At 37.4% G+C, this 16,081-nt stretch overlaps 2 protein-coding genes across 2 annotated transcripts; one reads left to right on the top strand and one right to left on the bottom strand.

Annotated features, from left to right (window-relative positions):
* The first annotated feature begins 3,218 nt into the window (after nt 1-3,218).
* On the top strand, nt 3,219-9,727 carry LOC131785954 (serine protease inhibitor dipetalogastin-like). The gene is made up of 3 exons (XM_059102911.2): nt 3,219-3,355; nt 4,756-5,172; nt 8,676-9,727. The coding sequence occupies exons 1-3, from the start codon at nt 3,304-3,306 to the stop codon at nt 9,329-9,331; spliced, it is 1,125 nt and encodes a 374-aa protein (XP_058958894.2). The 5' UTR covers nt 3,219-3,303; the 3' UTR covers nt 9,332-9,727.
* A 414-nt stretch (nt 9,728-10,141) lies between these two features.
* LOC131785936 (histidinol-phosphate aminotransferase-like) lies at nt 10,142-16,067 on the bottom strand. The gene is made up of 6 exons (XM_059102893.2): nt 15,931-16,067; nt 14,869-15,116; nt 13,900-13,974; nt 13,072-13,316; nt 12,603-12,804; nt 10,142-11,969 (listed from the first exon to the last, which is right to left on the bottom strand). Exons 1-6 carry the CDS (start codon nt 16,022-16,024, stop codon nt 11,739-11,741), a joined length of 1,095 nt encoding a protein of 364 aa, XP_058958876.2. The 5' UTR covers nt 16,025-16,067; the 3' UTR covers nt 10,142-11,738.
* Nucleotides 16,068-16,081: the final 14 nt, after the last annotated feature.

Here is a 16,081-nt window from a genome sequence, read left to right as displayed (position 1 = left end):
AGTTGGACTCAATTTTATCATGTATTTATTTCAAAATAAAAATATCATGTTCTTGTGCAAAAATTAACATTGAGGGACATTGAAAAAGATCACAACAGACATTTGCTTGTATCATACTCGCTTGACTCCACTTATGTATCACCCACAACAATGGACATCTGTTCACGCGCTCGTGAGGTATTTCGAATGAAGGCATATTGGTATGGATACAAATCGACCGGCGTTTCAGGTACGAGCCGACTAAAACTGGCTACGAATCTACTGAATGTGGCTACGAAACGACCGCGGATACAAAAAAACTGGATACCGTGAAAAAAAAAACTGGTCAAATTAAGGTTTCTCTGAAATAGAATTTTTCTGGAAAGTTCCAACCAAGTATGCTGTCTATGTGAAAGTGGTTATTTTGATAAACTAAGAAGACCAGGCGAAGGAGTAATTTCGAAGAAGGCTTATTACTACTGGAATTTTCTTAATCTAGTATTCAGGTTAAAAGTCTTGAGACACTCCACGTGATATTACTAAAATCGAATTATTCCCCACCCCTCTCTCCCAAACAATGTTAAATTTTGTGCCCTTTGTAAACTTTACTAAGACTTGGTGTTTTGTCAGCTTTACCAACATTGTTGGAGGGGGGAGGGAGGTGTGTATGCTTAAAGTGGCAAAAAGTGGTCTTTTTTTAATTAATATATTTCGATATAAGATAAGTTTCAATTACTGTCCTTAGGAGTTTTGGCTCCCATTTTAGTCCTATGTAAATCGATGGAAAGTAGGTATTTATTTCGATCGCGATTTTCCGTTTTGAATGTAATCTTGTTATTTCACAAGATATTCAGTGAGCAGCCTATTTTCAAGTTATGTAGCAAATATGATAAACCGAAGATTACAAACAATTTGTTGATTTTGCAAAAATTTTAGAAATTTTCGATTCCTTTGTTCAATATCCTAAATTTGCTTCAGGGATCCCCCGGGTAATGTTCGCAATTTATGCAGTAAACGAATTAAGATGTACCGAAACTAACCTCACTTATTGGATTTAGAGGGGAAAAACGTAGAAAATGAATAAACAAGGCCTTTCAATTCATATTCTACGATAACGAACTGCAAATCCACATAAGAGAAAAAAAACATTTGTAACAAAAGGTTTCCAGTCTTATGGTAAGGAATTAGCGCTTTCTCTTGGAAGCTAAAAGCAGTTATTTCAACAAACGTAACTTCCTCTAAATCCACCAGTGCGCCATAGTGACGCGTTTCATTACAATTTTATTTATAAAACGAAGACAAGAGTGAAATTCCAAAGAGTATATAGGCGAAAATAGTCAATCTTGACTGACGATTCGTAACCATACAAGCAAATGTGATTTGCAAATATTTTGGCCAAGCTTGGAGAGACCCGTTAAGAAAGTTCACGCAACAATAGTTTATTGTTAAAATGCCGTTGAATCTTTTGCCACCACGAAGCAATCCGAGGAACTTTGTGAATGGGTGGACGTCGTGATCTGGGGTAAACTGAGTTGAGAATGCATTTCTGCGAAAGGAATTTTTTAAACATAAGCATTTCTCATCATCCTATTAAATGCTCTTATGCCGCTCTCTCGCCCACTTTGACGATGCCGAAATCACCGACATACCTCCTTCGATAGGTGAGTGTTAATCTTCCTATCATATTTCCTTTATCAAGGAAAACCTTAGTCCGCTTATCATAAAAGCTTGCCTCAGTAAGTGATTTAAGTTGTCTATTTTGGCTGTATTTGCTGTGACTTTTTCCCACGTAAAACAAATCGCGCAGCTATTCTTTGGGAAACGATAATTTTTAACACTAAATATCGTGACAGAAGTTGAACAACATATTAGTTCAAGTCTTAAAAAGATAAGGAAGTGGGAAGCTGTAGTAATTTATTCTATTCTTATCCAAGAGTTGCATGAGTTTAGCTGTTAGGTAAAGAGGAATTTAATGACTTTAGAATCATTCCGAATTCCTTTCGTATTGTCACTTGATCAAATCCAAGTATCTGGCGATCAATAACGGTAAGCTAAGAAAAGGTTAAATCCACCAAGGAACTTCATGTATTTAGATTCCTCGTAAAATTATTTCTCACGTTTCCTTTGCAGGCTTTGAATTTCTTCTTTGATGAGTTTATGAAAGTCCATGAATGTTTCATGTTAATAATTTAATGTCGCGGAACTTGTAATTGAGTTTTTTCTTTATTTTTACTACTGCACAATTTTGGGTTGCGTAATAAACATCAGATCCCACTCAAATAAGTTGGCTTTTTGTCATCAGATTTTTGCCGTTTTCCGTTGCTTAATAGCGTTTATGTCTTCTCCATGCGGTCTCAGCTCCTGTCTTCCTCGTCAATAAAAATATTTTCTTCTTGGCCTACATGAATGAATATTTTTAACTTAATTTACGACCGGTACATTTTTGTATACCACTTCCTCTAAAACAAGCCAATTAGACTGAGGTTAATGAGGGTAAAAATTTGCGATTAAATCTAAATACACCTATTATTGTTCCCGAAACCCCGATTGATATACAGTTAATCTGGTGCCTTTGCTATTGCGGATAAAATATGTTTCAAGTGAATAAATAAAAATAAGCAATTGAAGAGGAATTAATCATATTAAGAAATATGTAGAGATCTGTTTCGATTAATGGACGAGAATTTTTTTTGCTATCAGTATTGAGTACTTTATAATTGGCTGTCACCTAAAAGCTTATTTATACATGTAAGACATTTATATGTTATTAAACATTTGAACCAACTTAACTGAGAAGACTAAAACTTACATACTGACTTTGAATGGGTTTATTGATACAAAATTATTCTAACTAGGTAAACAACTAAAAGTTAAAACATGCTTTAAAAACTCCGCCATGCAAAAATGAATATAGCAACCTCCTAGTCCATCAAAGATCATGACCTTGAGTTTTTTCTATGGAAAAAATATATAATTAAGAATAAATGAGCGGCATTCAAAATAAGATATTCATTTAAGGTCGAACACAGCATGAAATTGTCTCCGGCAAACTCGATAAAAAGAAATGCCTTCTAATGCCATCGACAGGCATTATCTGTGTTGATCTAATAAAAACGAAACATCTATGGAGTTGGAAGAAGGCACGAGAACTTCATCTTGGTTAATCCCGGTGTAATTGGGTCGGGCCTGTGATTGGATATATATGCCATCGTATATCACTTAGAGATCAGTTCTATTTCTCCAACGACACTGAACAGATCATAGAGAGAGCCTTTCCACCTAACTTTAGACTTCATCGCCCAATTGTTATTCAAGATTGTCAGAATGAGGAAAGTATTCAGTCTACTCTGTCTCACTGCTGTGTTACATCTATCGGGTAAGGAATACGACAGCTTCTTTTAAAACGCTATGCGTACATAACGCGTCGAATTTTGCAGGATTCAAAGCACAAGATTCTTGCGTCGAGAAATTAATAATGAAATGGTGCTTTTGAAAATTTTCTTGTGGTATTTAGCTGCACAAATACCTTTTCGCTTCACAATTTCGGAAATGTGCTATCCGTTCTGGAAGTCTGCGTAACGGCATTAGACCGAGTAAAAAAAAATATTCACCTCTTACTTGAATTCTATAGCTGCTTAGGAAGTCACTTTACAACACAAAAGGGACATTTTTTGACATTATTATATTTGAACCATCAGTTTTGGAAACGCAAACTTTTATTGGGCCTAAAGCCAACAGAAACATGTGGTCGACCTTAAATCTCTTATTTTAGGTACTTGATGCTGATGTTTTGTTTAGCTTTGATGCTTATGTAGTGCTTACCTGTAAAAATGCGGATGATTTTGCGACCTTCAATCCGGTATTTGCTAATTTTATTGTTTAGTCCCTGATACGCAAAAGTATGTTTCCGCAACAAAAGATAAAAATCTTACCAACTAAAAACCTCAACAATTACAGTAAAAGCCCTCACCTCCGAACCTTTATCCTCCACGAGGCTTAAATTTACTCTGTGTAACTCATAAAAGTTTGTTGACAATGAATTTCTCCACTTTTTATGGTTCTGCTTCACTAACAGAAAAATCGCGAGTGGGAGATCCCTGGAGAAATCTCAGTCCTCCGAACTGGAAAAAAATTGTTCCCTTGAAACACAAAAACTCTATTTCACAGAACGAAAGCCCTACCCAGTGTTCATGCTATACGATAGGGAATTTGTAAAAAAAAATGTGATTTCTGATTTGTCGAGGGTCACGTGCTGTAGTTATAGAATTTTGGTTGTCTAGCAGTCGAAAATAATCCGAGATCTCTGTATTTTTTTGCGTTACCTCACTCTGTGATAGGTTCAGAAAACTCGCGCCACTTTCTCCACCAATCACATTCAAGACAAAAATCAATCGCGACATGTAACGTTTTTCCGCGCGTTTTTTCATTGATTTACGATCGCCACTTTGCAATCCGTCTTTTCTATGTTGATTTTTGCGATTACTTTGGTCTTTGTTTTACGACATTCAGTCGAAATGCACTCGAAATATATCCTTTTCCAATTTCTTCCTAGGTTCCTACCCGTTTTGCGCGCTATTTTCACGTCATTATTCCTCTCGGCTTTCGTTCCGCCGACTTAAAGTAGGAGGAATAAAAATAATAAAAATAATAAAAATAATGATAAAAACAAACGAACAAAAACAACGACAACCGTGTATGAAAAAGGGAAAATCTTACTGGTGTGATTCTATAATACACGCAGATGCATATCATCTTTTATTTCCTTATTACTTGCAGTTTCCGGAGAGAAGCTGGAACCCGTTAAATACAGAAAATTGTCGTGCGGTCTGCGTTACTTTCTTTGGCCAAGCTGCTCAGACCCTAGCTCCTTGCAACAGAAGGTCTGTGGAAGCGACAATAAAACCTATGCATCGTTTTGTGCCTTCAAAGTCGCCCGGTGCTATGCCAAAAAAGACTACAATAGCAAATTAACTCTTCAATACAAGGGGGAGTGTGGAAAACCAGAATCACCCAGAAGGACCTTAACGAAGGATAGTCGGAGAAATGGACCGTTTGGTTGCCCGATTTTAAGAAAGTGCGACGAGTTTAAAGGTGATCTCTCATGTGGCAGCGATGGGCGGATTTATATGAATGATTGTCACTTGAATTATACGAAGTGCCGGGGGAAGAAATTCCTGAAGCCCATGCCTTTAGGTAAGCAAACTACTAACTAAAATCCATTCGTTAGAGGACCAATATCATAGGACAAAATACTTCTAGTTTTCCATTTCACCGAGTTCTGAACGTGAATACATGACCCATCTTGGCCGCATGCGTTTATAATGAAAAAAAAAAAAAAGGCATAACTCAACCTTATTCGATGGCTCAACATAAAACAAGTGCGGACATTTTGCGCCGGAGTTGTGCAGTATTTTTGCAATAGAAATAAAGAAACGGCACAAACGAATGAAAAAAAGAATGGAAGAAAGGGAGGAAGAGAGAAAAACAAAGAAGAGACCGTCATATACATGCATTTTGCCATGTTTCTTGCTCAAACCTTACGCGCCATTCCGTCTAACCTATAGATTTGGATTAGGCGCCTGGGTGTTTTTGAGCCTTAACGGTATTCTTCAAATGGAGAGATCATTCATCAGTTTTGGAAACACTTATTGACTTATAGCCCGAAGAAAACCGGCTTCTTCTTTAATTTTCCAAACTCTTTGTTAGATGGAGATAGGTATGTAACCGTCGAAACACATGTGCCAGTCTTCCTTTCGTTTACTTTCATCAATTTAGCCTACTTGAAATTAGGCAGCGAAAGTGCCTAACTCTGTTTCCTTGGGTATGATTATAAAAATCAGAAAGACCATAAGGTACTGAAGAATTTCATAAATTTTTCCTTTCGTAATGTCGTTGGCTCGAATTCAACGCAAGCTTCTAAATAATTTGGGTGGAGTTTGACATGATGACCCATAAAAAGTAAGTGATGTAATCTCCAATTGAAGGTACATACTAAACATGAAAAAAAATTTTTTGGACCATGTTGTTTAACTTGCCGATTTTACTGCGGTTTGCGTCGTGCCAATGGTTAAACTTACGATTTTTTTGTTCCGGGAACATTCTTGCATTTCAATTTCGTTTACTTTATTTGATTGAGTGGTGTTTGTAGAGCTTTCTTGACCAATAAAGAAGACCTAAACTGGATACCTTCTAATCAGAAAGTTATTTTTAGAAGAGAATTCAGCTAACTATGGCTCGACGTTGCTCTGAGGCTCCGGCAATTTCAATGTTTTTTTGACCAGGCTGAATGTCGTTACATAACAGCGCGGTCAACTCGAAAATCCAAGGATCACGTTTTATTAAATTGGATAGGCGAAATTTGCGGACGATCCCTTTCAGAGCTTACAACGATCTGTTTACAGCATGAGATTACCTCTAATACCTCTTTCTCTTCACTCGTTCTGAATTTTTGGCGTAGTCTTTCTACAGTTTGACCCCGTACCGGTTTGAGTGTCAGCCATCTTTACAATGATGTTGTATGTGGAATTTAGCTGAGCGGCGTATAATGTTGAAATGTAAGATGGCTCTTCGAGAATGAAGCATTAAGCGTGCACGGAAAAAATTTCCCAAAATGTCCTTTCGTTGTTTTTCCGGCACAAACTAAACCCTTTCCAGTGTTAAGTGTAATCAGTGTGTCCGTAATTGATTAATGACAATTCGCAGATAAGGGTTTTTCAAATGGTACTACAACATGGTATTTCGACGCACGCTATTCCTACAGCATCTTGTAAGCCAATAATGATTATTCCGCAGGACTGCTTTTTTTTTTAGAGTCATGTAAAACTTTTAATTTTACCTCGGCTTACAGATTGTTTATTGTTTAATTTTAATCTAGGTTGGAACTATTTTGGGAAGGATATTTTGAAATGATATTCGAAGACAGTTTCTTAGAACCAAATTCATCAAAATGAGTTTTCGGAAGAGGAAACATTTAAAGGGCGCTTAACAAAGAAAATACAGCATAAGAAGGGTCGATATTCGGTGCAAATATCTCGAAAATATTTGCTGTTTTGTCTCTGGTTTCTGTCGAAGAGGTGAACATCGCGTGACACTTGAAGCGATCCTTGAATGTAACTAATTGGAATCTTTAATCAGATTACGTAATGCTTGCTAACGACACTTAATCTCTTGGACTTGATTTCCGTTTCCTCACCTTTGCAACGAGAAACGCAGTGGTGGCTGTGAGAACAGCGAATGGACCGCTTTATGAAGAGAAGCTTACGATGACAATGATAGTAAAACATTTATGCAGCGCACTCCCCATATGAATATGTTCTGATGCGCTCTACAACTCTTCGGTGGGGGACTCTGGCTGGATGGCATTCTGCAGTTTACAATTTCTAAAAGGGAATTTTGCAAATATACCGTCTAACCGTTTGCAGACGTCTTTGCAAAGGCAGCTCATTTTCAGATATTTCAAGACCCTGAGTGTTGTTCCGTTCTGAGCTCAAGCCATCGATTTTTTGCACGGCAGTACGGCGCTCTACAATCAGAGCTCACCAGGTACCGCTTTCCCAAATTCGAACAGAAGAAGCAACAAAACAAAAATAACACTTCAACCTCATCTTGGACAATTCACACCAACAAGAGTAAATTTAGATCCCTTGTAAGACCCATACATTAAAACTGATGAGAAAACCTGAAGTTAGCAATTTTTACGACGATACATGCATGTGTTAGGAAGCAAGTTCTTAATCTCGCAAATACCCATACGCTTCTTTCTTCTTCTTCTTTAAGATGAAACGGCCACAGCATTAAACTTTACTATGACGGATTACCACATAGGACATGAGTCATAAGGAGTTAAAAATCTCTTGAAAAAACTGACTTTGATTGCTGACATGATTTCCTAGAAAGTAGGCAGAAGCGTTTCGATTTTGTACTGTACATTCGCTATAGTCACATTTCGCTCTGTTGAGTTGTTAACTAACAAGCAAGATTTTAAAACCATTCAATTTTCCTGTGTCCTTTCAGCGGTCAAACGCCTGGCACATGCGAACATTTAAACAGCTGTTTGTCCTTAGAGGCGGCCTGGCTTTCGAGCGAAACAACTTCACAAACCAGTCTGCTACCGTCTTATAACAGTCTACAACTTTTTTGATGAAGCTAAAAAAGAGTAAATCAAAAGAATACCTGTTGTGAAATAAACTTTGTGCTGGTCAAGTCCCAAGTTTCCTTAAGTTGGTTGCCTTTCGTGTGTTTCCATGAACATTTTAATTCATTATCGAATATTTTGCTTGACAGCGGTTTATATTTTTCTTGAAAATTTTGAGCGGGAAATTGCGCGCGGCCGGGCAAAATTGACCCATGTGCGCATGCCCCAAGTTTGACCGTTTGACGTGTTTGGATGGGACAGTTAAATTAAAAGGTTTTTTCCTGTTTTGACAGTGGTAAATATGTTTTCAATTCATTCCAGCTTTCTCACGGAAATTGCTGCAATTTTAGAAATTCACATAATTGTTTTTTATCATTGTTAATTAATTATTTAAAACAATATTTACAAATTTCAGTTATAACATTACTAACATAACTTGCAAGACTAACACAATTTACAAAGCTCAAATATGGGTTTTTATAACAAGATATGATATTTTTGCTACTAGCTGCTGTAGTCAGAATGTGTGATTGACGCAAGTGTTATTGTAAATTTGTTTCAGGTTTTTGTCAAAACTCCAGAAAATTCCTACCTGTTACATCGTGCCCCAGATATTGTCCGACCAGTTCTCGACCCGTGTGTGGTACGAATCGTAAAACGTATGAAAGTATCTGTCATTTAGACAGAGTCATTTGTGCATTGCGGAAGGAAAACAATGCTTCTCTCGCTCTGTATTACTTTGGAACCTGCAATTCACCGGCCGCACAAGAGCCTTGCCCGAAATTGGAAGAGTGCAAATCTGCGCCGAAGAAACCCGTGTGTGGGTCCAATGGAAAAACGTATTCAAGTTTATGTCACTTACGTGCCGCAATGTGTCTCGGGAAGAGGCCAAAAGATCATAGAGCGTGCCATGCCGCTTGCACATTGCCAAATAATCCCAAGAAATCTCCTGGAAAGGGCCCACAAGAATTAAAGGCGTGCATTGATACTTGTGCATTGCAAAATGCCGATGAGAACCTTAATTTGCATTATTTTGGAGAATGCAACGCCCCTATTAACCTAAAGCCTTGCCCAAGTAGGCAGGAATGCCGCATACATGGGCCGAGAAAACCCGTATGTGGTTCGAATAGAAGAACATATCGGAACTTGTGTATTTTTCGTGCATCATCGTGTCGCAAGACGAAGCCACTTAAGATTTTATATGAAGAGATTTGTTAAAAAAAAATAATACTAAAATTAAGAACAGCGGCCAACTTATCTTTTTAAAAAATAACAGTTTACCAAAACCATAAACCATTTCTGCGTGTCATAAATTTATCTCAGTAAGGCCAGGCTCAAATCCTTTCTTGTGGAAATGCATCAATTTTGTTGTACCCCAGGATTTACTTAATGAGAGACATTCTAATAATTTTAAATCGGTGTTGAAGAGCAATCTCTTTAGACTTGCTTTTAATTAGATTTTACTTTGTGTAATGTTTATATAAAATTAGTTTTTCATTTGCTTTTAATATGTTAGATATCTGAATTTGCAATATACTCTTTTGATATTTTTTGATAAATTGAAATGTGTTAGTATTTTATGTAATTCGAATTTGATCATATTAATATGTTAGAATTGTGCACTATAAGTATTAAACTATTATTATTACTACTATTGTTATTGTTATTATTATATTTAAAGGCTTCACCCTTAGCCTTTTTGCAAAAGTAGAGATTTAGGAATCTCGGAAAAGGCTTGTTGCTAATCGTTGTATTCCTAATCTAGACCCTCTCAAAACCGCCATTTACGCAAGCAACCTTCTGAGGGCCTTGCCATGGAGGGGGAATTCGAGATGTCACGATAGCGGTGCTTCAGAAACTTCGATATAAAAATGAACTTCCATTTCGCTTTCGCATGTCGCGATGTTAAGTGCGAAGAGCTTACCTTCTCTATCAATGAAAAACTTTCCTTATGTGGTATAAGGTGAATGTGGCGTCCTTTTAAAAACTAGGAAACATATGGTGATTTTACGTTGCTGTTTGAATAACTGAATTTTAATTTTAAGTTTATTCTCCATTTTACAGAGAGTTTAAAACAAGATATAAATATATCACTCTTGATCGCACTACGTAACATCACCTAAAATCCCGGAAGTAAACCCCTGAATTCTTGCTTGTTCCAAATGTTCAGAACGAAAAAATGTAACAGGAAAGTCCGTGAAGGGTAAAACGTTCTAAATTTTTGCAAAACCATAAAATTCAATGACGTTTCATGACCTTTTTCAGGACACCTTAAACGTTTTTACCACCTTAGATGAAGAAGTCGGTTTCAAAACGCCACAACGTTCTTTCTTCTTTTTATTTGCTATTCTAAAAAAGTACCATTTTCAATCATTTTTCACGACTCTATACGACCTACACAAACTTCATAGAAAAAACAGGGGGGAGGGGGAGCTTTGTAGTTAATGTCGCCCCTTTTACATACACCCCCCACGCACCCCCTGAACAGCCGTGACATCCAGAACTATAAAGTTCTTTCCTTTCAAGAATTTCTTTCTCTAGGACAAATATTTAATTCCATTGATAAATTTCGCTCCTATAATGTGAGCCCTTAAAAGTCAGAGGGCCACGGGCTTACTTTCCGAAATTTAGACTATACCGTTGAGGATGAACACAGCGGTAAAACGTCCGGCATGCGCAGTGGGGTCAAATCGGCCCGGCCACGCGCTAATTTCCCGCGCTAAACATCAAAGGAAAACATAAGAAACACTTACCGTCTCGCAAAAGAGACAAAAAAAATTGAAAAGTTCACAGAAATTTTTCAAAAGAAACAAAAGAAGGGAAAAGCAGTACTTGAAACTGTACGGACTTAAGCTTTCTCAAGTACGGGTATCCTGCTGATTAACTATTTTGTTTTGAGTTTTACCGAAAAAGTTATATGTTTTTTAAACACCATGACGTAGTGGTTCTTATAATTTTTAATTATGTAACTCGAGTGAGACAACTTGGTTCTGACAGCCTGAAAGCACGCCGAGTAGTCATTACAACGCTTGCACATATGCAGATGTTTGACCGCTGTGTTTTGAAGTTGTCTTTATAAAGCATTCGCTTTGCTGTTTACCTCTCCCAGTTAGACTAGAAAGGCAGTAATATTCCTCTCCCCTTCCCAAATATTGTTTTGACGACTAAATAGAGCCGACAATATGGAGTTTACGAAACGACGACGGCGACGCCGTGGACAACGTCGGTTAAAAAATGAACTTATATTTGACATACGAATCTCGCGATACTCGAAAGTCATTAAGTTTGTTTCTCGCGGTCAAAACTATCTCGAAACTGAACATGGAACACAGCGTTAAATTAGACATGGGAATCTAAAAAATTAGGCGTCGCCGTTCACGTTCTCCAGAAAACGCAAAGTTTGGTCATTTCACGATTTTGTTTTGCAGAGAACGCAAAGAAATTTACAAAGCTTTACAACACACGTGTACAGCCTTTGTCCTGCTCATGAAACCTTTTGTTTTGTGACGTTCCCGTTACCATTGTCGTTGTGGTTTTTCTTAAACTCAACTTATCTTTTCTGAGTAGAACTGGCACTAGAATGAACTACAATGAAAGAGAAAATGCACACAAATTTTATGATGATTCAGACCGAACCATTTGGAGCCTCATCCAGCTCAGCTATGGTTTTCTTCAAGGTCTTAAGCAATTCGTCATTTTCCTCGGAGGTCCCAACGGTAATTCTGACACAATCTTTGCAGTGGACTTTAGATCCTTGATAGCGAATCACAACACCTTTCTCTGAGGCCATTTTCTTGTAGATTTCATAGGCGTGGTCTACCCTCAGAAAAACGAAGTTGCTATCTGATGGAAAAATCTACAAAAAAAGACATGAAAGGAAAAATTAAATCACTTTATGCATCAGTCAGTTCATGGTCGAATATCTGGTTCGTTAAGCTTTTCACATATTTCAATCCTATCTGTCATTTGTGACCGTAAACTTGGAACCGCACCATGTGAAACCAGAAAACCCATGGGACCTTGCCTGTTCCAAGCGCTCAGTCAGTAGTAAACAGCGTAATGCAACTCTTGATTGTTAAGCAAATTCTCCTTGCCAGCACCTTGTATAGAGAGTAGTATGGAGAATATGCATGATGATGTTAGGGTGTAAGGAGTTAAGAATCTAAATGAAATACAGACATACAGCTGTAGATGTGTTCACTTAACGTTGATGGTATGTATTTGGTTTAGATAATTCAATAGTCCATTTCACAGTTGTGTGCTTGATTGCCAAGCCTTTGAATAGGAGGCTAAGGTTGACCTTGTTAATGATACAAACCTTGCTGCTTTTCAAATGAAAATTACTTTGTTATCATGCTAACTAGATACAGGTCTCTATCACAGCAAGGTCACCTTCAGCCTCACTCCAAATCAAAGGCTTGGCAACTAAGTACACAACTGTAAAATGACCAATTAGGTTACATGCACTTGTAACAACCTCACCAATTACCTTTCTCACTGTTGGAATTTTTTCCAGCTCTTCAATAATCCTTTCTTTCTGTTCAGCAATGCTCTTCACATTAGCCTCCATAAGGTTTATGTTATCTAGTGCTTTGTGAGCCACAGAAGCAGTGAGTTTGCTGATGTTATAAGGAAATTTCACTTTGTTGAATATTGTAATGATGTCTTCATGAGCAATGGCCATCCCAAACCTTTAAAGAGAAAAGGAATAGTGAATTTTTTTTGTCTAATCAAACTCTCCAACCTTAAAAAAAAACTGTGTCAGAATCAGGTAATCTGAATCCAGCAAAACTTTGCAACATTTGACAAACAGGTTCTACTAAAATCCACCTTTTAATTTCTCCTTAGTCTGTTAGTGGCTTGAGTGGAGAAAAAGCCCTCACATGGTATTTCAAAATCTAAGGTGGGATATTAACATCAAAATAAATTCTGTAGATTTTTTGTGATAAAAATCTCACCTTATTCCTGCCAAACCAAATGCCTTGGAAAAAGTCTGCAGAATTACTAAGCGAGGATATTTGTCGAGAAGATAACACAGACTACCACAAGTGCTGAAATCAACATACGCTTCATCAATCACCACTATTCCATCAAATCTCTCAAGAAGTGCAATAATTCTGTCAGTTGCCAGAGTGTTGCCTGTTGGGTTGTTTGGGGAACATAAAAAAATCACATGGGTTTGTGGAGTTACTGCATCTACAACCTAAAAAAAATAATGGCCAGAGGTTAAGTTTATCATCTGTGGCTCAATGTGAAGCTCAGTTAGAACTAGGGCCCAACTGGCATTTGGGAAACATGTCATCAAAGCCTTACCCAGCATCCCCTTTACTCCAAAGATCTTATCAGTAATTCTCCTAACTATCTACCATGCAACCCTCATCATGTTATTTCAGAGAATTTGGTATTGGATCAACTGATCATGATAATCCCCTAATATATATTTTAATTTATTCAAATCACTTGTCTGCTTGATATTGTATTGAGACTTTAAGGAAGGAAATTGTGTTTTGGTCACTCATGAGAATAAAAGGGTTAATTTTCTTTCTCTGAAATTTCTCCACCAGTAGCACTCAACCTGTTATGGTATCATTCATTCATTTGTACGGGAACAATCAAAGGTAATAATAAAAATGAAACCAGAACTTGGAAAATGAAAAATGAACTGAGAACAATAACAACAACAAAATATTTCAAATAAGTAACTTCCCACTTTTTCAGCCTGAGAGTGAAAAAGTTACCATCATGTAAACTGAAGTTAAGACTAAACTGCATATATAAATATATACCTCATCAACTGGCAAATGGAACTCTTCTGTCAGAGGAACTGAAATGACTTGCACATTGTTTATGTCAGCCACAACCTGCGAAAAGGTCTGCTTGTCAACAATCAAGCAACATATGTTTTCATGTCTCATGATGAAACAAAATTTAATTAAATTTATTACAAAGTTCTCAGTTTACATAATCCTCAACAGTAGGGCAACAGTAAACATTTGCAGAAGGAGACAGTAGGAGAACTGGGCTCTAATTAAGAGGTCCAGGTCTGAGACCAGGGTGCTATAATCATTGTGTTTCATCCTTGGACAAGACACTTTACACTCACAGTGTCTCTCTCCCTCTCCCCCTCTCCATCCAGGAAGAAAAAAGAGTACTAGTTATTAATATCAGCTACAGTTGGGGGGAAGGGAGGAAGGAGTTAAAGGGGTGAGGGGGGGGGGAAGTAGAGGAGAGAGATAGGAGCCTAACCTGTGATGAACTACCTACCAGTAGCATCCTTCTTGCTAGAGATACTAGGATAAGTTCTGGTAGTATGGGCAGGGCTGTCAACAAGTTTGAAAGTTGAGGAAGCATAAGAAATACTGGATCAACATGTTATCTTGGTTGCCATGTTGTTTTGACAGAAACACACAAGGCAAGGAACTGAGAACTATCAACTTCTAATGTTCCTGGTGATCATCAAAAACTTTGTACAAAACCTTTGCACAAATTCTGAATTTATAATTGACTCATACACCTTAACCTAGCTGTTACTGGTAAACTAAAATGAGATGATTTTTAAGTAGCACTTATAATAGAATAAAGAGAAAGAAGCTGTGCTAAAAATGACAGATTAGCCAGCAGTTTTGGCCGGCTACCCGGCAGCTCTTGAGTATGTACCACTTAGCCTGAGTGCTTACTCTTACTACTTTACTAGAAAGGGGAAACTTTTCAAGAGGTTCCCAGTGGCAGTTTTTGCAAAAGTTTTTCAATCTTACCTTATACATTCCATATGTAGGTGGGGTGATCAATAGACTTCCCTCACCAGGGGTACAGAACACCCTTACCACCATGTCAATTGCTTCATCACTACCCACTCCAAGAAATATCTGCTCTTTCCTCACCCCCCTGTACTTTGCTATTTTCTCCTTCAAATCAAAGTTGTAGGGGGAGGGGTAACGATTCATGTCACCTTCCATTGGAATGCATGATCCATATGAACATTCATTGGCATCCAGGAGAATGCCTGGTATCAGAAAAACAAGGAATGATTTTTGATTAATTCATGTGATAGTTAAAGAACATTTTATGTTTTTCTGCCATTTTTATCTTATGAATCATAAGTAAACTGTACTCCTAGCTCACTCTTTTCAGACAAACTTTCATTAGAAATAAAATATTGAAAAATGAAAAAAAAAGAAGAGGAAAATGGCTCTAACCCTATAAATCCCACGAGTGATCAAGAGATAATTTATTGTTAAACTGTAAATGCAAATCATTGGTGCTACAGTTTCGTGTAATCTCTATCTAGCTTAACATTCATTTTCTTTCTTCGGATAAGATTTTAATGTAAAATGAGGTTTCGAATTTCTGACTGATCATTTACTGTTCGGAAGAGGATATAATTCATATAGCTCGAGCAAATGGAGTGTATTGCGTTACAAGGTGTTACTATTGTAAGGACATCTTCTGTACTCAGTCGTATTGTAAATATACTTTCCTAGGTGAAAGTAAAATGACTAATCACGAGGATGGCATGGTGAATAAATTACCTTGATTGAGTTGAAACGAAAAGGAGTCACTTGATCTATGAATACTTACAGGGGGCAGCCATTGATCAATAACGATGAAATTGTTTCAAATCTTATCTCCCTCGACAACCGGAAAAAAAATTAAAACGAGAAGTTAAAAAACCGACGAGTTTAAATGTGCATTTTTCGATCGAAGCTCAGAGTTCCTGTCTCGCATAACGGTCTCGTAGGTGCATTGTTCTTCATTAGCACAACGTGGTTTGCTCATCTAACACTACTATTTTTAAAATCAGATTAAAAGAGAGTTACCGTTTTCGTAATCATCCCTTGCACATCTGTAAGGAATCAACTTCAGTATATTTGGTCTCACCAGATTTTGCAAATCAAGCTGTAAATGACTCATGGTTGGTTTGTTGCTCGTAAGCTCAGTAGGCTACTATCCGCTGAGTCCACGATCTTT

The sequence above is a fragment of the Pocillopora verrucosa genome, chromosome 1, assembly GCF_036669915.1.
Source record: "Pocillopora verrucosa isolate sample1 chromosome 1, ASM3666991v2, whole genome shotgun sequence".
Lineage (NCBI taxonomy): Eukaryota > Metazoa > Cnidaria > Anthozoa > Scleractinia > Pocilloporidae > Pocillopora > Pocillopora verrucosa.
Note: the sequence above shows the minus strand (reverse complement) of the source record. Positions and strands in the feature narration are given on the sequence as shown.